Raw genomic sequence first — 24,188 nt, forward strand, 5'->3', positions numbered from 1 at the left:
GATGATAGAAAAGTATTTTGGATTTGATCTTCTCCTAGAGATATGATAATAGCCTTCCAAAGTTAAGGGTTATTCTAGATAAAACAGTCATCGGCAAGAAGGAGATGGAGAAGAAGGAAATGCCCGTCACTTAGCCTAAGCACGTATGGTAGCTTCCCTGCATCAGTTTGGAGTGCTGTGTGATCAACAGCAATCGCTTGAAAAATGCTCCGAGTGTATGCTGGTCACAGAGCTGCTGAGCTCTTCGTAATTGTACTGATGAGAACAGGGAAGGTAGGATGGTGAAACAGTGTCATGAGGTTAAAACAACAACAACAACAACAACAAAAAACAAGACTGGTTTTGTTTTGGCAGTGTTCAATTTTACCTGATCTCTGTGTTCTCAGAAAACAGCAGCTGTTAAGAAATTCCCCCCTACCTTTTTGCATTCCAGGAAACAGCTCGATGCAAAGAGCCAGCCTTCTCTGTAAGACTTAGATTAAGTTTTGAGATGTTCCCCCTAATTACCCTTGACGAGTCTAGACACAGAGATTCTAAATCCCTATTCTTTATTTAATGAGAGATTAACTGCCCTGCTTGTACTCCCTGACCAATCTGAACAAAATGCCCTGTCATGTGACTTCTCTAAAACTTAATTGGACTTCTCTCCTCCCCTCTGAATTCTGACTTGCTCCTGAGGTTCTGCAAGGCACTAGAACATAAAACAGCTCTTCCTTTATGGCCCTTCCCAAGAATAAGGACCAAAAAGAAAACACACCCATACACATGCACACACACACACACACACACACGTAAGCATGTTGCTCAACCGTCTGATCATGCCACCTATTCATCCCACTTCCCCACACCTGGCTCCTTGTGGTCTTGATTGCTCCTCCCTGAAAATTCCTGCCTGCCCTTAAGACACTTAGGGATCCAATGGTCTGTTCATGCTCTTACTGTATAGTCTCCCTCAATGACGTTCTCCTTACTGATGTCTGCACTTGGATGTTTTCTTTGACACTTTATAAATCTTGTTTACATTTCGCTTGCTGACATTTGTGGTGGTGCTTGTTCCCAGAAAGTGGAATTTGAAGAGTGGCTAAAGCCATAAGAGGGCTGCGGATAAACCCCTGAGGCAGGAGGTGACAACTGACCACTGAGGTAATGAAGTGAATGAGAATTTTCAGAGAGTTTACAAAGAGACAAGAATAGACTTTGCGCTAGAACCTTTAGGCATCTTAGACATTTGAGGAAAATTAAGAAATCCTAGTACTGTTGGTACGAACAACACATGGGTTGGGACACCAACACCCTCCTAGTGGAAAACCCATGTATCATATGGCTCCCCCCAAACTTAACTACTAATTGACCACTGTTGACTGGAAGCCCCACCAATAACATGAACAGTTGGTTAACATGTATTTTGTATGTTACATCTATTGTATACTGTATTCTCGTAATAAGGTGACGTCAAGGAAGGTAAATGTTATTAAGGAAATCATAAGGAAGAAAAAACACATTTACAGGACTGTACATCCACAGAAAAATCTGTGTATAAGTGGATCTGTACAGTTCAAACTCAAGTTTTTCAAGGCTCAACTGTAGAAGGAAAACAATAAGGTAGGAAACTGCTTCATTTCCTCCTCCTCCTTCCCTCCTCCCCGTTCCTTCTCCTTCTTTAAATGATTAACTCTTGGTATAAAGAAATCCTTAAGAAGCAGTACGATCCAGTGGAAGGAGCACCGGAAATTAAGATATTTGGAATCTTCTTCCACTTTAACAGTCATTACCACTTTGACACCAAGAGTAATTGTAGGTGTTCATCTGTTAAATAAAGGGAGTGACATTGATACCGTGAACAGAAACATCCGAAATGAAGTCAAGAACGTCAGGGGGCCGTAAATTGGAGCCGGCAGTCCCCTGGTCAGGTTAGTCTTATGCTTATCCATATTTGGATGGAACGTGAACTTTTAGAATGCCAACCACGAACAGCACATCCTGTTGGAAGTCTCAGAATGAGGCTTATTTTGCCATACTCCAACCTAGCAATCAGCATAGTATCCTGGCCTATGTAGATCAATGTTAATTATTTTTTCCCATGTCCATCTTAACTTTTCCAAAACAACTTATACAAGCCTGTCCATCATAAGGTTCTCAAAACATCTTATAAACCCTTCTTCTGCTTGGAGCACATTTCATTTTCCTCCTGAATCTGTGTCTCCCCGATTCAAATTCCTCACGATCCCAAATAAACTTTTGGTTTGCCTGAGTTCTTTCTTCTTTGAGATATTATCTGTCTAAAGATCCCAAAATCCAAGTTTTGCTTTGTCTTCCACAGAATTCACTGTCTTTCATAAAAAGTGAAAAGGATGCTAAAATCTGCTATCAAAGCTTTCAAAGATGCAATACAGAATGTTGTTGAAGTCAAGTCATTAAAGAGTGCTTTGGAAGACAATTATTCTAAGGACAAGTAAATTAATGATTATGATTATGATTATAATGCAAGCACATTATGGTGTGGAGCAATTATTATCGGTAAGCAAACATGACAAGAAGCCAAAATATTGACAAAGAAACCAGTAAGTCATTTTAAAGAAAAAAACAGCCAACTTGGGCCCAAATGAATGCCCATTCCCAATTTTCCATCAAAGCCTTCTGAAAAAGAATTGGTAGTTCCCTCTGAACTCCAGAAGACATTGGCTGACCCCAACATGAAAACATTAAGTGAAACCGAAGGAAGAAGAAGAAGAAGAAGAAGAAGAAGAAGAAGAAGAAGAAGAAGAAGAAGAAGAAGAAGAAGAAGAAGAAGAGGTGGTGGTGGAGGAGGAGGAGGAGGAGGAGGAGGAGGAGGAGGAGGAGGAGAAAAGAAAAGAAAAACGTCTGAGAGTCCTCTTGGTAGTAGGAGTTATGGGGAAGAATTATATAAAGAAGAAAAATTTTACAATCTTCCGTGTCAGAGGATAGTGATATGACAGTGGTGGTGGCTTCTTCATTGGGAAAATCATTGTACATTTTGAAAGAGGGACAGTAGTTGCCATTCTTCAGTTAAGGAACAGAAAAGCCTCAAGGAGTGTTAGTCAGAAAAGACATCCTTGAAGCCTAGGGAGGTGTAGGAAATGGCAAAAACTATTCAAGGACTCAAGCCAGGAAATTTTGAATCCGTGCTTTCCCATTCTTTGTCTGGGTCCAAGAGCTCTAGAAAAAATTTCAGGGAACAACTGGCTCTGAATAAGAAAACTGCAGTTTTTCCTCAAATAAGCCCGAGTTCAAGAATCCATTTCTTTAATAATATAAAAGAACTGCTGCTATCCCTTCATTGTTTATGAGAACGAAGCGAATAGCAACTTAATATTGTTGTTTTGGGGGAAGAATGTACATTTGATGAGTGAATAGTAAACTCTTTGTGTACATTTCCATCAAAATTTTTTTCTTTCTTACTTTTTTTTTTTTTAATACTAGCCTGTTACTGAAACACGTATTTGACTCAACCTCTATGGAGTGGTCATAAAAATAAGTTTGTTTTTGTCTCTGTTTTTCTCCTTAAGTGTGTTCAAGTTATGTTTACATAAGCCTTTCACAAACCAAGTATATATTTAAATTTATTTTTAATAATATGCTTCCAAATGTTTCCTCTATGAAATGATTTTGGGTTTATAATTATCTCATATGCCTCATTCGTGCTTATCATGAAATGCATTTCACTGATTCAGCTCTAGTGTTTTTTGCCTTGAAAATCAATGTCGGAGGAGGGGCAGGACGGCGGAAGAGTAGGGTCCCCAAATCACCTGTCCCCACCAAATTACCTAGATAACCTTCAAATCATCCTGAAAATCTACGAATTCGGCCTGAGATTTAAAGAGAAAACAGCTGGAATGCTACAGGGAGAAGAGTTCGCGCTTCTATCCAGGTAGGAAGACGGGGAAAACGAAATAAAGACACAAAAGGCCTCCAAGGGGGAGGGGCCCCGCGAGGAGCCGGGCTGAGGCCGGGGCGAGTGTCCCCAGGACAGGAGAGCCCCGTCCCGGAGGAGCAGGAGCTGCACCGACCTTCCCGGGCGGAAAGGGGCTCGCGGGGAGGTGGAGCAGGACCCAGGAGGGCGGGGATGCCCTCGGGCACCCGGGGACAATAACAGGCACCTGCGCCCCGGGAGAGTGCGCCGAGCTCCCTAAGGGCTGCAGCGCACGGCGGGACCCGGAGCAGCTCGGGGGGGCTCGGGCGGCGGCTCCGCGGGGGGGGGCTGCGGGGCGGGAGCAGCTCGGGGGGCTCGGAGGTGGCTCCGCAGAGGGGGCTGTGGGCCGGGAGCACAGGGCGCCGGGACACAGCCCAGGATCCGGCCTCCCCCGGGACAGGCGGAGGCCGGGAGGGCCCAGGACAGCAAGGACGCTCCTGCCCGGAGCTGAGCAAATCAGATGCCCCGTCCGGAGCCTCCAGGCCCTGCAGACAGAGAGCTCCAGAGTTACTGCGGGAGCTGACTCCAGGGCTCCAGAGCTGCTGTCGCCGCTGGGGTTGTTCCTCCTGCGGCCTCACGGGGTAAACAACCCCCCCCCCCCCCCCCGAGCCCTGCACCAGGCAGGGGGCAGAACAGCTCCCCCAAGTGCTAACACCTGAAAATCAGCACAGCAGGCCCCTCCCCCAGAAGACCAGCTAGAGGGACAAGTTCCAGGGGAAGTCAAGGGAATTCAAGTATACAGAATCAGAAGATACTCCCCCGTGTTTTCTTTTTCTTTTTGTTTTTGTCTTGCTGTGGTAGCTGACATATTCACTCTCCCTGCCTCTGGAAGAAGATGTCCAGTCCCCCAATCCCTAGAGCCTCTGAATATGTTACTTTAAGTGTCAAAAGAGCCTTCACAGAAGGGAGTAAGTTAAGGATTTTGAGAGAGAAATATTCTGGATTGCCTGTGTGGGGCTGATATAATAAAAAGAATCCTTAGCAGAGGGGAGTAAGAGAAAAACTGAATAGCGATGTGCGATGGAAATGGTTGTTGAAGCGATGTGTTTGAAGATGAAGGAACAAGAGCCAAGGAATGCAGGCAGCCTCGAAAGCCTGGAAAAGAAAAGAGAACAGGTTCTCCCATGGAGCCTCTGGGTGGAACCAGTGCCATTAACACCTTGATTTCAGGCTGTGAGATCCGTATCAGACTTCTGGCCTCTGGAACTGTATGTGAGATAATACATTTTTATTTTAAGCCACTAATTTCTTCTATTTTACTGTAGCAGACATAGGGAATTAACACAGTAAAGGATGTTTAGAACAATTCTTCCTTAGATCTGGACATAATCTGAGCCATTTTACTTTTGGGTGGAATTCTTTCTTTCTTTTTTTTTTTTTTTTCATTCCAAAGTGTATTCACTCTTAATTTCATGAATCTCCTTAGTCACTAGTCTGGTCAAGGAAATATTTGTGGTTATTTCATTGATTATGTTTTGTTTTGTTTTTGTTTTTGTTTTAATCTCTGATTGCCAGTTCCTTCCTGGTGCTCTGCTCTGTAGGCATGTATTTTAAGGGGCTTGACTTCTATCCCTGGCAATGAATTCTGTCATATGTCCCTACCACACTTTGCTTACCCATTCCTCTGAAGTTGGAAACTAAACTAACATGACAGCTCCCTGCTAGTATAAATAATGGTATTAGTATCAGCCTTGCAATGGTCACTTTAAAGAATGAGATTATAGGATCATGGCTTATATGCTTATTTAATTTTATAATATGTTGACTAATTGTTCTTCAGCATGGCTGCAGAAGACATTTTAGATCATGAAGATTTGTTTTTTTTTAAACCCATATCCTTATAATCATATGTATAGTTTGACCAGTTTGACCTAACTTTTACCAATGTGATACATGTAAAATAGTATCTAATTTTTGTTTTTACTTTATCTGATCGGTAAGAAGGCTAAGCATTCTTGATGAATGTGCCTGCCATTCAGTGACTCTAAGAGGCTGAGCCCCTAGTAAGTGAAGGGAATGTACAGAGGCAGCACCCACTGGGGCCAGAGAAGACTGAAGGAGGCTCGAGACCATGCCTGGTTCTAGTGTAACTGATAAATAAAGGTAAATACAGATTGTCCCTGAGGGAGGGGGGTGTATGCAGTGGTGGATGGGGGGTGGGATGGAGCTAACTACAGAGTTTGGTCTCTGTACAGAACCCAGCTGTTTCCAGAGGACATAGACGGGGGCCTGGAACAGATGCCTGGAGAATGAGACTTCTAGGCTTGACCAGAAGAGGATTCATTATGAGGGCCAGGGAATGTAAATCTAGGGGTTTTCTCTTTCTCCAAACCTCTTGGGAAATAATTAGGAAAAGAATAGCAAAAGAGACAGTGGCTTGTTGTAAAAATACACGAGCCTATTCCCAGTGGTGGGGGAAAATTCAAAATATTTAGGGTTGTATAGAATTATGAAATGCCCTCAAATCCACACCTATACACTCACATATACCAAAGCTATAACTGTTTCACATAAGTTAAATAATATTACTAATAAGATCTAATGTGAATTGTTTTCTATCATTCAGGCATGGTTAAACCCTAGTTGTCTCAGGTATTGCCTTCTCTGTGGGGAGATTCAATGATGTGGTTACTGTAGACACAAGAAAGAATGTTCTTTAGTTAATCCAAGTCCTCTTTTCTCTTGTTTTGATATCAAGTGCAAGATACACAAATTCAAGTTGATGATAGTTCCCAGTGGATGAAAGCAATGGCTCTAGTCTGAGTTGTGGCAGTCCTTGAATCCTGTGAGTATCAGCAGGGTTCCTGGTGTGTGCTGATGTAATCCCTAGGTCACAGAACTCTGATGCTGGCTTGGATCATAATAGCCCTGTTGGTATGTTGAGCACTGGTCAGGACAGTGATTTAGTGAGGAAGTAGTTTCTCAAGTGATTTGTTGTTCGTGAGTGTACAAGTGAACTAGTTTGATTCTTCGTTATTGTTAGCCGACTCTCTGAGTTGAGTTTCAGGGAGAAAGGTACTGATTGGAGTCACTCTCTGAAGAGGTGAACTTTGAAGCAGAAACGAAAAAGGAAGCATCTAGAAAGTACAAGTTCCCCCCAAACTGTCAAGAGGTCAAAAGGTATGTGTTAAGCATCTTCTCTGAGCACAGGGTGACAAGGAACTGCCTCTAAAGAAAGGAGGAGAGAAGAAGGGAAGTGGGGGAGGGATGTGTATATATGCTAGTCTTTCTGAGGGCTCAGATAGTCTCTTAGAGTCAAAAGAAAATTCAAGTGACCAAAACCTTGTCTCTGCAGCTTAAGACCTGTGCCATCTCTATGTCACTCTGGGTTACTGCACTACAGACTTAGTGAGTGGCTGATTAGTACTCTTTCTGTGGAAATTGTATTTTCCTATATTTTATTTCTGTCTAAGGGCATTGATGTAGTATAGGATGTTATTATAAGTTTTCCAGTAGTACTTTCTCCTGTTAATGAGGAAGAAAATGTGGCTCATAGAAGTAAGGAGAAATTTTTAAAAGAGCACTTGAAACTGGTTGTACAGGGATGAGAGTATAAAGTCAGAATTTACTTACTCAGAAGCAAAAAAGAATTTTGTCTCAGACTATGAGAATGTAAATGCGGGGTTCCTATCTAAAATGCAAGAAAAGGGCAGAATATGTACATATACCACCTTTTAATGATAATGGTTAAATTGAGGAGATTGTTTCTGAAGAAATGGAAAACTGAAGTAGTTCTGGTTGCTATGGAAATTAAAAGTAAACAAGTAACATCTAGGAGGAGAAACCATTGTTCAGTGCTGGGGAGTTGGGGGAGGGCAGATTAAGGCTAACCCTGAAGTTACAAGTGTTGACTCCTACTTGGGAAGAGGACTTGATATTTCCAACAGTGTATGTGCTTTCTGGGGAGAGAAGCCTGGAAAGTGAGGTTATCTGTATTTTACCTGCAATAAAATTAGTCCATGTTGAGAGTTGTTATTGAGTGTAAAGTATGAGACATGGAAAACATGTACTCATAACTGTGTTTCCCATATACACACATATAGAATATAAGTATGCCAGGAAAAGGTAATTAATATCAAATATTATTGTCCACTTACTCTGTATCAGATCCAATTATTTGCCTCTCAAAAACACATTACGTCCTTACGTCATTAGTGAGAGTAGATTTGGCCCTTGTAACTAGTACACAAATGAATCGGTTTCTTGCTTATATAACAATTCAGAGTATATAAAAATGGAATATGGCAAGTCTCCAGGGCTGATAGAATCTTTGCTATCATCAACCTGAGCTTTAAAATAGACCCTGGATTATCAACATCCCAACTACCTGAAAAGTGAAGAGCATGGAGGGACCCAGAAGAGGTATTTTTGGTTCTGTTTGGAAGGGTCACATGTCATTTCCAGTCATTTTCCATTTTCAAAAACTTAATCCCATTGTCAGAACTGCCGCAAGAGATGCTGATAAATACAATCTAGTAGTATGTCCAGGTAGAAAGGAGATAGCTTGCACTTTCTGCTCCAGTTACAAGGAACATTGTACAAACCCAACTCCTCCTGATAGAAACACAATAAATGAACCATATTATGCTCTCCATGAAAATGGAGGCTATGTGTGTTCACTAAACATGTCTTGTTTATACTCTTGTTGTTTGTTTAATGGATGGATAAATTCGCAAACACCAATCATGGGCCACATCTTTATTATTTTTGTGTGATTTCTCAGCAAGTACTAACATAGAAGAAGTTCTACAGCATGAACAAAGTGCAGTGGCCTCAACTTCAGGCCAGACAGAAAAGGACTCTTCTTCCTCTTCAGAATGCTTCAGCACCTCCTCCCAAGAAAAGCTCACTGGTGCTGGTAAGGAGAGTTTATTGAATAAAATGGAATCTAGGTAGAAGCCAGAGATGAACTGAGTGATTCTGATCATCAGTTGATGAAAGGCTGACCAAAACAGAAAGAAACTCCAACTGTATCTCTGTCTTCTTCTCTGACCAGAGGTAGAAATCATCACTTGCAAGGGGAAAATACTTAAAAGGAGTGGAGTAATCCCAAAAAGATCAGCAGAGAGCAGTGTTTTATTTGAGGAAATGGTGGGAGAGGGTCTGGGTATGAGAATTTTACCAGAGAAACATGGAAGGGTAGGTCAGTGTCAACCAGCAAAAGCACATATGTTATCCCGGTGCAGACTCTCTGCACTCCTTATTCTCATCCTTCATTTCCTTATAATTTCCATATGCACCTCAATTCTCTATGCCATGTTTTTGTTCCTGCTACACAAACACAGATAATTTTTCTGACTTCTAAAACCCAAGCTTAGTTATCCCTGTTTTTAAATGTCATAGAAGCATACAACGTATAGTTTTTGTCTGGTTTCTTTCACTCACCATTACATTTGTGAAATTTATCTAATATAATTTATATATAAATATAGATTATATCTATGCACACGTATTATATATAAATATAGTCTCGAGGTTCATTTATTCTTTCTCTTAAAACCTTTGATTTTTACATCCTCTAATGTTTTTTCATTCTTCCCTTATATTTCACAAATACGCCAAGTCTAGTCTCGAAGAGAATATTAAGTCCTATAACAAAATATAACACTGTAATCCGTAGACATAGGACGCAGAATCTGTACACATGGATATGTGCTAAACTGAAACCCAGAAAGCGTACATACCATTATCACTTAAACAAAATTCATCTCATATTCAGATTCACAAGCACCAAATCAATTACACTTTAAGCCCTAGCTCTGTTTAAACCAACATGTTAGGAACATATAGACACAAAGCACATTGCACCTATCACACCGTTTTGCCACAGTAGGTATGTAATGCACATATGAGACATATCCATAAGAGGGGATGATGATATTTAGCAATTAACTAATGAGCCACGAGCTTGGTTAGCATGGAAACAGAGACATGACATAAAAATAAAGAATGTGTTCTTCAAAAGTTAAGATTTTGTCTCGTTTGAGGCTGTAAAACTCTAGGAGATAGAATGCAGAGGATAAAAATGTAACAAATATAAAGGAAGGCAAATGGTACTGAAAATTCTAACCAAGATGAATGAATATGAAGACCCACAGTAACAGGATCCAAATAGAAGAGTAGGATGCTGAAAGATACCAATTCTCCGCCCAAACTAAAGATTACTGTTCAGAACAAAGTAAGTATTTCCATAGAATCAATGGGAAGAATAGGTTAGGGCAAAGAGTATAGGAGGGGGAACAGAATGGAACCAGCTGCTTTTCTGATTTATATTCAATTTTTTAGGAATCCCAAAATCAGGCAAATGTGATCCACCACCTGGCCACTCTTTGGAAGACAATACTCTGGTCCCTGAGGCAAAAGGTGAATCCTCTGAATCAGAATACTTCTCCTGCTATTCCTCCTTGAGTCATCTGTCTTCTGCAGGTAAGGGGCAAGGAAAGGCACGCAAAGTCTAGGCAGATTAGGGCAGTGGGAGCCTGAAGAGACTGGTAGACACCCAGCTCAGCATCTCTCAGCTAGTGGGAGAAAGGTACACATCAGACCCAGTTATAATCTTATCCTCATTTCTTATTGGGAATCCAAATCTCTTGTTCTTGTATTCTCATTAGGAACTGAATACAAAGAGTTTTCATGGGGGAGCCCCAGTGACGCAGCAGTTTAGGGCTGCCTGCAGCCCAGGGTGTGATCCTGGAGACCCTGGATCGAGTCCCATGTCAGGCTCTCTGCATGGAGCCTGCTTCTCACTCTGCCTGTGTCTCTACCTCTCTTTCTCTCTGCATCTCTAGGAATAAATAAATAAATAAATCTTTTTTTTTTTTTTTTTTTTTTACTCTTCAGAACAAAGTAAGTATTTCCATAGAAGTCAAAGGGAAGAATAGGTTAGGGAGAAGAGTATAGGAGGGGGAACAGAATGGAACCAGCTGTTTTTCTGACTTATATTGAATTTTTTAGGAATCTCAAAATCTAGCAAATTTGATCCACCACCTAGCCACTGTTTGGAGGACAATACTCTGGTTCCTGAGGCTAAAGGTGAATCCTCTGAATCAGAATACTTCTGCTATTCCTCCTTGAGCCATCTGTTTTCTGCAGGTAAGGGGCAAGGAAAGGCATGCAAAGTCTAGGCAGATTAGGGCAGTGGGAGACTGAACAGACTGGTAGACACCCAGCTCAGCATCTCTCAGCTAGTGGGAGAAAGGTACACATCAGACCCAGTTACTATCTTATCCTCATCTCTTATTTGGGAATCCTAGTCTCTTGTTCTTCTATCCTCACCAGGAACTGAATACAAACAGTTTTCATGGGGCATCCCCAGTGCCCCAGCTGTTTGGGGCTGCCTGCAGCCCAGGGCGTGATCCTGGAGATCCTGGATCGAGTCCCATGTCAGGCTCTCTGCATGGAGCCTGCTTCTCCCTCTGCCTCTGTCTCTGCCTCTCTTTCTCTCTGCATCTCTAGGCATAAATAAATAAATAAAACTTTAAAAAATATATATTACTGTTCAGAACAAAGTAAGTATTTCCATAAAGTCAATGGGAAGAATAGGATAGGGAGAAGAGTATAGGAGGGGGAACAGAATGGAACCAGCTGTTTTTCTGACTTATAATGAATTTTTTAGGAATCTCAAAATCAAGCAAATGTGATCCACCACCTGGCCCCTCTTTGGAAGACAATACTCTGGTTCCTGAGGCAAAAGTTGAATCCTCTGAATCAAAATACTTCTGCTATTCCATCTTGAGTCGTCTGTTTTCTGCAGGTAAGGGGCAAGGAAAGGCACGCAAAGTCTAGACAGATTAGGGCAGTGGGAGCCTGAACAGACTGGTAGACACCCAGCTCAGCATCTCTCAGCTAGTGGGAGAAAGGTACACATCAGACCCAGTTATAATCTTATCTTCATCTCTTATTTGGGAATCCAAGTCTCTTATTCTTGTATCCTCACTAAGAACTGAATACAAACAGTTTTCATGGGGCAGCCCCAGTGCCGCAGCGGTTTAGGGCCACCTGCAGCCCAGGGTGTGATCCTGGAGACCCTGATCGAGTCCCATGTCAGGCTCTCTGCATGGAGCCTGCTTCTCTCTCTGCCTCTTTCTCTGCCTCTCTTTCTCTCTGCATCTCTAGGAATACATAAATAAATAAATCTTTTTTTAAAAAAAAATTACTGTTCATAACAAAGTAAGTATTTCCATAGCAGTCAAAGGGAAGAATAGGTTATGGAAAAGAGTATAGGGATCCCTGGGTGGCGCAGCGTTTTGGCGCCTGCCTTTGGTCCAAGGCGTGATCCTGGAGACCCAGGATCGAATCCCAAATCGGGCTCCCTGTGCATGGAGCCTGCTTCTCCCTCTGCCTGTGTCTGCCTCTCTTTCTCTCTGCATCTCTAGGAATAAATAAATAAATAAATCTTTTTTAAAAAAAAATAGATTATTGTTCAGAACAAAGTAAGTATTTCCATGGGGTCAATGGGAAGAATAGGTTAGGGAGAAGAGTATAGTAGGGGGAACAGAATGGAACTACCTCTTTTTCTGACTTATAATGAATTTTTTAGGAATCTCAAAATCAAGCAAATTTGATCCACCACCTGGCCCCTCTGTGGAAGACAATACTCTGGTCCCTGAGGCAAAAGTTGAATCCTCTGGATCAGTATATTTCTCCTGCTATTCCTCCTTGAGTCATCTGTCTTCTGCAGGTAAGGGGCAAGGAAAGGCATGCAAAGTCTGGGCAGATTAGGGCAGTGGGTGCCTGAACAGACTGGTAGACATCCAGCTCAGCATCTCTCAGCTAGTGGGAGAAAGGTACACATCAGACCCAGTTATAATCTTATCCTCATCTGTTACTTGGGAATCCGAGTCTCTTGTTTTTGTATCCTCACTAGGAACTGAATACAAACAGTTTTCATGGGGCAGCCCAGGTGGCTCAGAGGTTTAGCGCCACCTTCAGCCCGGGGCCTGATCCTCCAGACCTAGGATCCAGTGCCTTTGTTGGGCCCCCTGCATGGAGCCTGCTTCTGTCTCTGCTTGTCTCTCTCTCTCTCTCTCTCACTCTCTCTCTCTCTCTCTCTGTCTCTCATGAATAAATAAGTAAATAATCTAAAAAAACAAAAACAAAAAACAAAAAAGAACACAAACAGTTTTCACTATCAGATGGTAGATAGAAAGTCCGTGCATTCATTTTGGGAAAATATCATTTATTGAGGGATGTATCCAGAATTGCTGTATGTCAGTTAAACCTACAAGCAAAGAATTAATGTAAAATTAAACCAAAGATTGCAGTACTCTAGTAATTTCTCACTGAAGAAATGTGAAAGAGCTCTGAATCGTTAGTCATCCATGTAAAAGAGTCTTATAGGTAATGACTTACTGAACATGAGCTCCCCATGCAAAACTACAAAACACATAATCTAAAGTAGATTCTGCAAACACAATGAACACTAAGATTTAGCTTCAAAGAAAATCATTTAATTGAACAATAGGAATGGTAAATAAGAATATTTACAGTTATTAAACAAGTAAAAACATAAAACACTATCAATAAAAAGATTTAAAAAACCAAGTTTTAGAAATGAGAAATCATGTTCTAGAAATCATAAAAAATGTGGATGAGTTAAACATCACATTTGTCAGAGAAAAGAACATTTGTGACCTGAAGGCTAGAGCCAGGGAATTACTTACAAATATAAATCAGAGTGATCAATACATTGGAAATATGAAAAAAGGATTAAGATAAATGAGGAGAAAATGTGACAGTATGACATATCAAACTAATGCTTGTTTAGAATAAAACAGAACATAAGACAGATAAAGAAGTAATTGCCAAGATTTTTTTTTCAGAACTCTGGAAGATACAAACCTTTAGAATCAGGAAACATTATTAGGAAGCTCGTTACAGAAATGGCAAAAATAAATCCCCACTAAACTAGGTACACTAAAGCCAATATTCAGAACCTCAATAACAAAGATGTTAAAGCAACTGGGGAGAAGCACACAGTCTTTCAAAAGAATGGTGATCTGTCAGACAGTGACCATATCCACAGCAATTATCTAATAACAATATAAGATAATGTGCTGGATAAAAAGAACAGTCACATCATAAAGAAAAGAAGGGTGAAAAAAAGACAGGTTTCAGATAAAAAAGTAGAAAACATAAAAGATAAAAAATTTGAAAACACAGAACGTATTTGGAAAGATGAAATGGAAGCCAGGAATGGAAGGTGAGCTGAGAAGTCTGTGATTGAATGCCAGTAGGTTTTGATGATTTCCACACCCAAACCAGGAATCACTGATTCACAGATAATCCACCAAACAGATGTAACTGAAGTACTGGATGACAGTCACATACAACATGACTGGGAGCTCAAGTATTCTAAGCTCCTTATTTTGCACAAAGAATGGGTGGCACCATGGACTCAAATAAACAACTCTACGCTCAGAAAAGAAAGGAAATCAGGTAAATAGAGCCTGCCCGTTTGTAAATCCCCTAGTCAGTCCAGAGTATGTGGAGCATTTATTATCATCTACCGAAGGCTTTAACAATTTACTGCAAACAGTGGATTAAAGACAACAAAAATGTATTATTCTCTTATGGTTGTAGAGGTCAGAAGTCTAAAATACGGCATATGGACCGCTCATCTAATCCCAAATAATGTTCCCATCTCAGGGTCCTTAATCTAATAATATCTGCAAAGTCCCTTGGGCCTTAAAGGTAACATTATGGACTCTGCAGATAGGATATGGGCATCTTTTGATGAAATGCGTGAGACACAGTGACGTATGTATAGTCAGGGAAACAAATACTAAAATATATGGACTGTACACTGTGATGACACAATTTCAAGACACACCGCAGCGACCTCAATAAAGACAATGTACATATATTATATCCAGCTAGCCATGAGCACTTGGGAGAAAGTAAAAATGGTCGAATACTTCTATTTTGGAGCTTTGGCCAGAAAAGAGACTATACTATCCCTGAGTGTCTGACACAGAGTAAGCAATCCAAGTGCACTGAATATATGAAACACTAGATATATCTTTTTAATTCTAATTCAATTTACAGAAATCTTAAAGAAGCAAAAGGATACTCCACAGCCTGGTGAGAGTACCTCACAGGAAGAACACAGTGCCGTTGTCTCAAGTGACCTCCCCTGTGCCTCTGACAATAAGAATACGGGTAAGTCGAGATGTCTGAACTGGAGGTGGGTAGTGGCAAAGGGAGATGTAAGCATGGCTGAGGGTCCAGCTGAGCATTTCTATTTACAGACTCATAGATGAGAGATATAAAGTGATCCAAGCCATGTCCAGATGAGAGGGATAACACAAGGTCTTTTTTCTCTCCAGGAGATGTTCATTGCATCTATATAAAACAAAGCCTAGAGATTCAAGGGGAATCTCAGAGAGGACAAATATCCATAAGTGCAGGGCCATGTTTGCAAAGGTGGAGTCTAAAGAAATGTCAGATCTCTCTGAGAAATGGAAATATAAACTCAGTGTGAACCTGAGAAGATGAATTCTGTTGGTCATAATGTTGGCAAATCTCTGACAGCTGGTGTGAAATGGGCCAGCAAAGAACAGATAGGGCATCCAAGAAGGAACCAGTAGATTTTGCTTTTTCACTAAGAGAGGACTGAACTCCTTAGCATATGTCCTTTCATGGGGGAAGAAGGGGCAGAGATTTGAAAGAGACCCTTCGATTCTTCTCCAACAACCTCCTAACCCTCATGAGCACACAGGAATATTTATTCCATCACATACTCTACTAGGCTTAGCACAAAGTCCTCTCACAGTTAACCCTATTGACACTTGTCTCTTCATTTCCCATTCTCTGGTCCCATTACTTTCTTTTCTTTTTCTTTTTTCTTCTTTTTCTTTTTATTTTTTTAAGGATCTTAATCATTTATTCACAAGAAACACATATAGAGAGAGGCAGAGTCATAGGCAGAGGGAGGAGCAGGCTCCCTCAGGGAGCCCAACTTGAGACTCAATCCCGGGAAGCCAGGCTCATGCCCCGAGCCAAAGGCAGGTGCTCAACCACTGAGCCACCCAGGCATCCCTCTGCTCCCATTTCCTTATACTCTCAGACAGACTCATAAATTCAGATCCTCATATCTTGAACCTTCACAACTCATTTTGCAGCATATGTATTCCTCAAGTTTGCCTTCTCTAATGACATTCCTTAGATACTATCATCTCAAACTCACACAAATAATCTCACTCTTGTAGAACTTCATATTTCACATTAACAGTGAACAAAGCCACACAATCATATAACATCGTGTAAAACTCCTCTGTCCCAGGTCACTTAGGCCCCTCAGGTAATTCCACAATCTAGGACCTCGCGTGAGGTCTTGCCTCTATCCTTGCCTCTATCCTAGCACTTTCACAATCTCAACAGATCTCACAAAATTACCCAGGTCCATATCTCTCTCATAAATCAAATAGACAGTACGTCACAACTTGAACCTCAGCAGTACATGACACCCAGATCACTCATACCACCTTTACATATACAGGATTATGCTGTACCATCCGCTAATATATGATGCTCATGCTACCTTTATGTAGAATGGCCATGGCACCCGTACGCCTTCTATATAAAATTGTTGAAGAAACATGACAGACACGTACACAATCAGACAGTACTCACCGAACACGGTACACATACTACGTCTCTAAAAAATAATCCACCCCCCACTGACTTGTCTCATGCCTATAACATGACCTACCAGATACTCTCCAGTGACCTAAGAGACAAAGTAGGTGCATTTTGTGAAGTTAAATTTGGGTACAAGCTTAAATAAACTTTTTAAACATAGGAAGAGACTTAATATGTTTGAGTTATTTTATCAGGAACAGAAAATTACCTATTTACTGAAAGTTGAGTTTGGAAATGTAGATTAAGAGGAAGAAAAACTAACTGGCAATTTTCGGGATGTGTTGAAGTTCATGATAGAGGTAAAACCCGATCCCAGAAATATACATATTTTACTAGGAAAACAATCAACAACTTAGAATTTAGCTGTTAATTGGGAAAGTTTAGTGGTAGGCTTATGAGTATGGTAAGTATAGAGGCAAAAGCTGATCAGAACAATGTGTGTGGAACATGAGGAAGATGACACCACTAACTAGGCCAAGTGACAGCTGAGCCACTTGGCCAGTCTGTAGCTCCTGGCAGTTGAGCTGTGCCCATGCTTGGAAGTGCCATCTGGAGTCAGCTTTGGGGATCCCCCTGGAGTCTCCAGTTCTGCAGAGCTGTGCAGCAGAGCCCTCAGGTGAGGTCCCTGGAGCACAGGAGCAGATATGTGGAAGAGGAGGCCAACAGATCCCAGTCTGTCATTTCTCTCTTGTAAATCCTAACCCTCCCCGGAGGCAACACGACCTCGGTATCATAAACCACAGGTGGCAGACTGAAGACCTGTACTGACATACCTGCTCTGCATTTATTCTTGTGGTAAATGGAGTAGTAATAACAAATAATATGGGCACCTTACCATGTGCCAGGCAAGAATTTGAGCCTCTGATCAACTGCAGAAAACAACCTAGGGCTCTCATGCTCTTATAGGTAACCAGACATTTCATTCCAGCAAATATTTTTAGGTACCTAGATTTTAGACCTTTGGATAGAAGCCAGACTATAATCTTCCTGGGAACAAGTGCTGTGTGTGTTATTATACATGGTATTTCTCGAATGTTTAATGGAGGCAAAGATATCATCTATCTGATTGTCCTTCTCTTTCCCAGAAGTCTTAAACACAGATGAAGACATTCTACTTTCTGGACCCTCTGGGTTGGCCCAAGGCCACAGCCAGAGGGCAGAAGTTTCAGACTCAGAATATATTTCCCGTATCTCTCCTGCAGACAAGCTCTTTGACAGAGGTAATATGGTGGGAGTGGGAGGGGCTGGGGGGAAATCAGGCAGGGAGGTGAGGCAGCATGTTAGCCAAAAATTAGAATTACAAGCCTATGCCCCACAATGCCATAAATGACCCCTTCTCACGAGGACTGTCCAAGGTCTGTATTCCTAATTAATAAGCAGAAATGTACCAGGGAGGCCTCCCTGTCTTCTTTGGAAGAAGCTCTTAAAAGATCTGAATGAGAAGATAAAATATCTAAGAGAAATGTGGAAATATATTTTCGGAAAGGAAGTTTGGGCCATGACTGTGAAGTCTTAATTTGAACATTTCCAGCAGCAGGGTTCCCCGGGAACCTTGAAAATTCATTTTACCTGCATTTGTACATTATTTATCTATCTTTTTTTAAAGATTATATTTATTTTTTTATGAGAGGCACAGAGAGAGAGAGAGAGAGAGAGAGAGAGAGAGAGACAGGCAGAGGGAGAAGCAGGCTCCATTCAGGGAGCCTGTAGTCAGACTGGATCCTGGGTCTCCAGGATCACACCCCCAGCTGAAGGTGGCCCTAAACCGCTGAGCCGCTGGGGCTGCCCTCTATCTATCCATCCATCCTCTGTGTGTTTGTATGGGTGTAGAGATAGTTACCAGATATCAGTACATACGTAGAGAGATACACATGCAGAATTCTTCATAAAATTGCACCCCATGCCCCCTCATTGCACAGTGTCCTATAAGGAAAACCAAGCTGAGAATATCCTACTTTAGTGACTGCATACTGTTTTACCGGCATGGTTCTAAGTGTCCAATACTCTCTACACATGTCCAGAAATCTCACGAGATAATATTATGGTCATTCGTTATAAACACAGTTTTACTAATTATTATTTAATTATATTTAGGAGTAAGTGAAGTTTTAAAAGATAAAGTCACTGAAAATCGTAGCATTTCAATGAAGAAAGTCACCTTAGTTTCTATGAGAGTTAAGTCTCATGTGTGGTAATGATGTCTAACTAATAATATCCATTCAGTGTAGCTCTTTGAGTTGACACAGACTCCAGAAGATGCCATATCTCAGTGTTTTGTTTTGTTTTTAATCCTTTCCCCAGAATTCTGGAAGAACCAAGAGAATGTGCCTCAGCCTGAGTCATATGTGGTCTCTCTTGGCAGTGAGATTGCAGGAGAAAAGGCTTCTTCCTCAGAATACGTCTGCATCTCCCCTTCTGGTAAATTTATCCTCGCTAAAGAGGACGGTGAGGGAAATACACAGGTCGCCTCTGAGCAGAGATAGCAGGTACAACTGAGCTGCTCAGCCCAAGCCTGACTTATCTTATTCTCCCCTTGAGAGCAGAAGAGGGCTTCAGGGCAGAGGGACTAGGACTGAAGCCCCTGCAGAGGAACAGAAAGGGAGTGTACCTTCAGGGGGAGGACCCAGTCACCGTTGTAGCTTCAGGTCAAGTAGAGCCCCGCAGTGGTGTGGACATTTCATCACACCCTTCCCCCTCAGAGGTGCATGAACTCATCCTCACCCACACTCCTGCATCTGTATTCCTTCCTACCAGTTCTGGTCCCATTTCTCCTTCCTTTTCTCCTTGCCTTCTTTCCTCATTCACTTTCCCAGTCTCTGGCATGGCATAGCTACACCCTTGTCCCTTCATTCCCTCACACAGTCAGACTCATCCACTCACACACTAATACCATAAGTCCTTTACAACCCCTTGTACAGATCACCTGTTTTAACTCCCTCACACTAAGCCAAACTGCAGAAAATGGATATACCCTGAGGAGGATGGACTTTCATGTACAGCCTTTCTCATCCACATGCCACTTCACTCATGAAGACTCGGGCACTTCACAGAACGGCATATTTCAGGAGCTCAGGTCACTTCTGCTGGCATTCTAAGCTACAGTGTCAACAGGAAACAGCATTATTCCCACACTTGTTCACATGCTCTGTCACACTATGTAACACACATACACACACTCATTCGCTGTCACCTCTGACTAACATCAGAAACAGTCACCAGGGTACCTGCATGGCTCAGTCATTTGAGCATCCGACTCTTGGTTTCAGCTCGGGTCATGATCTCAAAGTAGTGAGATCCAGCCCCATGTCACACTCCACGCTCAGCAAGGAGTCTGCTTGTCCCTTTCCCTCTGCTTCTTCACTCTCTGTCTCTCTCTGTATCTCTCTCACAAATAAATAAATAAAATCTTAAAGGAAGCGTTCAACCAGATGTGTCCCAAAACACACATGCAAGTCCACAAGACACACTACACCCACATTCCCGCATAGTTATAGCAGGTACACACCTCAAATAAAACACACCACTCATAGAATGCCGAAATACCACATGTGTACAGACTTCTGCTCCACACATCTGCATGGGAATATTCTCATGGCCACCTGACACCTCCGGACGTCACATTCAGACTCTATTTGTCTTACGTTTGAAATTCTCTTTCGTAGGAAGCCATCAAAAACACCAAGATGTTTCTCATCCTGGACAATCTGAGCAACATGAGACTTCTTCGCCCTTTCCATATGTCTCATTTCCATTCCATCTGGTCAGTAGTACTCAGCCCTCTGAGCCCTCAGTACAACCACAGAAGGAAAGGCTCATGAAAATTTACTACATGCATGTCCAAATGAAAAGGGGGGTGGCTGTCTTAAGTGATTCAGAGGAAGAGCAGGAGCCTCCCTCAAAGAAGGCAAGACTAGAAGAAATGGCCTTTCCTGAAAAGGTCCATACAGAAGTCACCCCGTCTCATGTGTGTACGAAGGAACTCCTAACTGGCAGTGAGTCCAGCTGGAACAGTGAAGCTCAAGAGGAAAAGGAGGAGGCTGACAGCCCAGCAGAGACTCCAGCTGTGGAGGAATGTTCCAGGGCCAAGACTCCCGAATGGCTTGTGGCCCTGGATAGTGGCTTCAGGTGCATGGGCTGCTGCTGGGTCTTCCCCAGCTTAGAGGCCCTATGGGAGCACGTCCAGCATGGGGTCACTGAGGGCTTTAGCTGCCATACTTTCCATCTGGCCTTAGCTTGGCTGAAGAGCAAGAAGAACAGGGCAAAGAAGAGAAGGGGGGAGAATACCAGGAAGAGAACACACCGAGGCCAGAAAGAACATCATTCTGGCATGAACATGTCTTCATGCAAATAAACAGACTCTCTTCAGCCCCTGAGAGAGAGAAAGTAGAGTAAACCAGACTCTACCAAGGGGCTTTCTTTATCTTCTCTAAACAACCCTCGTACCCACCTCTATTTATACACATCTACCACCCCGCCACTACCAGTGCACCAGCAGCAACAGGAGCAGAGGACCCCTTTCCACTCTATCCACTGCTCTCCCAAGAAGAAGGAGAAGAAGGTGGTTCTCACCATGCAGAACAGCAAGACACTCACATGCAGTCTAAAGAGCATCGTACACCAGCGTATCCTCTCTACCACTACACTGAAAAAAGGAGACTCCCTGGAAGCAGGGACTGCTGGAGGCCACATGGTCAAAGAGGTGAGGGCCCTAGGGCTAGAAGAACACCTCGAGGATGCCTGGGACTCAGGGTTCTGAGAAAAGGTTAATCCACCAGCGATGTCTCCCTGGGTTCTTTAATAACTATGATGCATAATTTTCTTCAGAGGAATATATACTTGGGGTGGAATACCTGATGGATGATGAATTAATGAGATTGCTTCCTTCCTATGCCTTTGAGGAGACGGGTAAGGACAAGACTAGTCAAGTAGGGCAGAGAAGCCTGGGCCCATTATTCCTTAGATAAACCAGGTGTCACAGGAGTCTTAGCCCTGGGCCTACCTCCCTTTCAAGGGCAGAGCAGAGATGGACAAGGGTTAGTATGAAGGCTAGTCACAGTCCCACCTTTTTCCTGGGTGAGGGTGAGATCTCAGATGTCATGTTGTGAGTTTCATACCTGGAAGAACCTGCTAGGGAGTTACAACCACTTGAGAGAAACAACCAGAGGACTCCTATTTAATATATCCTAGGAGCCAGTAGTTCTGGCTGCTTCCTTTAAAGTGTCAGATGCAACTGGAGAAGAGAGACAAAGAAGCTACTCTTCTGGTATGGACCATTTCTGACATTTCTGGCTTGTTTTTTTTTTTTTTAGAGCAACCGGGGTTGGTGGGGGTGGAGGGGGTGGAGGTGAAGGGAGAGAGAAAATCTTAAGCAGGCTCCCCCGGCAAGGAACCTGACATGTGACTTAGACTCACAACCCTGAAATCATGACCTGAGCCAAAATCAAGTCGGATGCTTAATTGAGCCACCCAGGCACCCTGATTTCTGGCAACTTTTAATGTGTTGCTTCCTGGAAGATCCCCATATTCTTTTATGAAGTTTCACAATTCCCATATCTTGTTCTTTATTCTCGCTACAGTTGCGTGTGCCTTATTCTAAGAGGTCAGTAGAGGGGTTAAATGTAGACGAAGCTGCAAAGACGTTGCAAAATGAAGGGCTTTTTAGTCAATGGGATATAGGAAGGGCTCATCTTCTGGGGTCCAAAAGTCAGTTAGATTGGAGCCTGGGAATTGCCCTGAATCTTTTGAATCATGTAGAGCGAATGAACATTTATCATAAAAATAAGAAAAGCTGCCTTCCTCACTGAATGATCCTCTTCTCTGCTTTGGTTTTCTCACAGCAACACAGACCCATCACCCCAAAGATTTCAAACAACAGTATCCAGCACATTCCTGCAGTCTGATGGGAGTACAGACGTTTTCATGAGTCCCATAGCATCAAGGGAGGACCGGCTAAAGATGGATGTACCTGATCCTCTGCAGCTGCTCCCAGTTACCTGGTGAAATGTGGTGCCCAGCTCTGGAGAAAATATCCACAGAGAGGCGTGAGAAGCCCAAGGAATGCGGGGAATACCAGGCCCTCAGGAGCCCTGAGAGGAAAGAGTCTCTGCTCCTGCTGACTCTCCCCCACCCTGCCAGAGTCAGGCACCGCTGAAAATCCCTGCAATATTGCCTTGTGGGGAAGAGGGCGGTATTGCTAGAGATGTTAGTACTGTGGAAAACACATTTCTCCTACCTAGAGCTTTCACCAGTGGAACAGAAGATTGATGACAGCTTGGCAGGATTCGGGGGAGGAGACTGCTAACTTGACAAAGAATCTAGTATGAGTTCTGCTTGCGGCTTCTCAAATCCCTTGCATTTACTGCAGGTGTGAACACCTGGCTCATAGTCTTACTCTCCAGCCTGGCTATAGATTTTTCACCCCATCTAACTTATTTCCCTCCTCGACATCTTATATCCATGAATATGTGCCTGAAGACTCTATGTGGTAGATTGTAATCCATACCCTTCCTCCCCTGTACTTGCACCCACAAGTTTCTGCCAGTGTAGTCTTCAATAACAGTTTTACTTATTTTTCTATATCCTTTTCCTTTACATGCACATATATCTTTCTCTGTGTCGTTCTCTAATACGTTCACCTGCCTGGTTATTTGACTGGGGGACAGACATTCTTATTACTGAGAGAGGAAAAGCTACTGCACAAATGAAACAAAAGCAAAGAAAATACCCTGCTTGGCTTTTCTGGGCACATGTATGTTTACAAACAGTTGATATACAGTCATAGGAGAGAGGATGGGACACCCTCATCAGGGATGATCAAATGTGTGTCCACAAGGGTGCCCCAAAGTCATAATCCAGTTTTAAGCTTACTAATTTTAGAAACATAAAAAATAAAAAAGTTTTTAGAAATAAAATTTGCATGTTGAATTATTTGCCTATAACTTACACTTTAATTGTGTATTTTCAAAGATTAATTTTAATTTTTCTTTGTCACTTTGCTTGTCTTCAACTGGAGGGACAGAAACAAAAAAAATGTTCTTTATAGTTCACAAAACTACATAAGAGAAAGGAAATTAAAATAGTTCAACTTTCAAATGGTGGTCTATCATTTTTAGCTTAGCACTTCTGAAGTCATTAAAGCTTGAAACTGCTGGCTGACTTTTGGGACATATATACGTATATATGTATACATACAAGTGTGTATATATATATTTTAACGAACCCCTTGGTTTCTATGTCTGATATTTAAAATAATTTTTAGAAAGTTTCAAGTTATTGATGATTTTCTTGAAGCTTTTATTTATTCATGAGACATACAGAGAGGCAGAGACATAGGTAGAGGGAGAAGCAGGCTCTCTGTGGGGAGCCCAATGTGGGACTCAATTACCCGACCTGGGATCATGCCCTGAGTGGAAGGCAGATGCTCAACCACTGAGCCACCCAGGCGTCCCAAGTTGTTGGTGCTTTCAGAGCTTCAGTGGCAATAGTGCCAAGGTTTTATGTGGACATTAGTTTCCTTCCTCCTAGTGTAAGTGTCTGACTGGTCCTATATGTATGAGTATAATGTATTATCAGTAGAGACATAAGTATCAGGTCATGATCTTGAGGTCCTGGGATG

General features: G+C 42.3%; 1 protein-coding gene across 1 annotated transcript; it reads left to right on the forward strand.

Annotated features, from left to right (window-relative positions):
- The first annotated feature begins 204 nt into the window (after positions 1-204).
- Positions 205-23,071, forward strand: LOC144322810 (uncharacterized). Its single transcript, XM_077913155.1, has 12 exons — positions 205-273; positions 6,991-7,051; positions 8,655-8,789; positions 10,217-10,357; positions 10,886-11,023; positions 11,547-11,684; positions 12,471-12,611; positions 14,978-15,091; positions 17,659-17,793; positions 18,875-18,991; positions 20,236-21,272; positions 22,411-23,071. Exons 1-11 carry the CDS (start codon positions 205-207, stop codon positions 20,922-20,924), a joined length of 1,878 nt encoding a protein of 625 aa, XP_077769281.1. The 3' UTR covers positions 20,925-21,272; positions 22,411-23,071.
- Positions 23,072-24,188: the final 1,117 nt, after the last annotated feature.

Source organism: Canis aureus, chromosome 10 (assembly GCF_053574225.1).
Source record: "Canis aureus isolate CA01 chromosome 10, VMU_Caureus_v.1.0, whole genome shotgun sequence".
Taxonomy (NCBI): domain Eukaryota; kingdom Metazoa; phylum Chordata; class Mammalia; order Carnivora; family Canidae; genus Canis; species Canis aureus.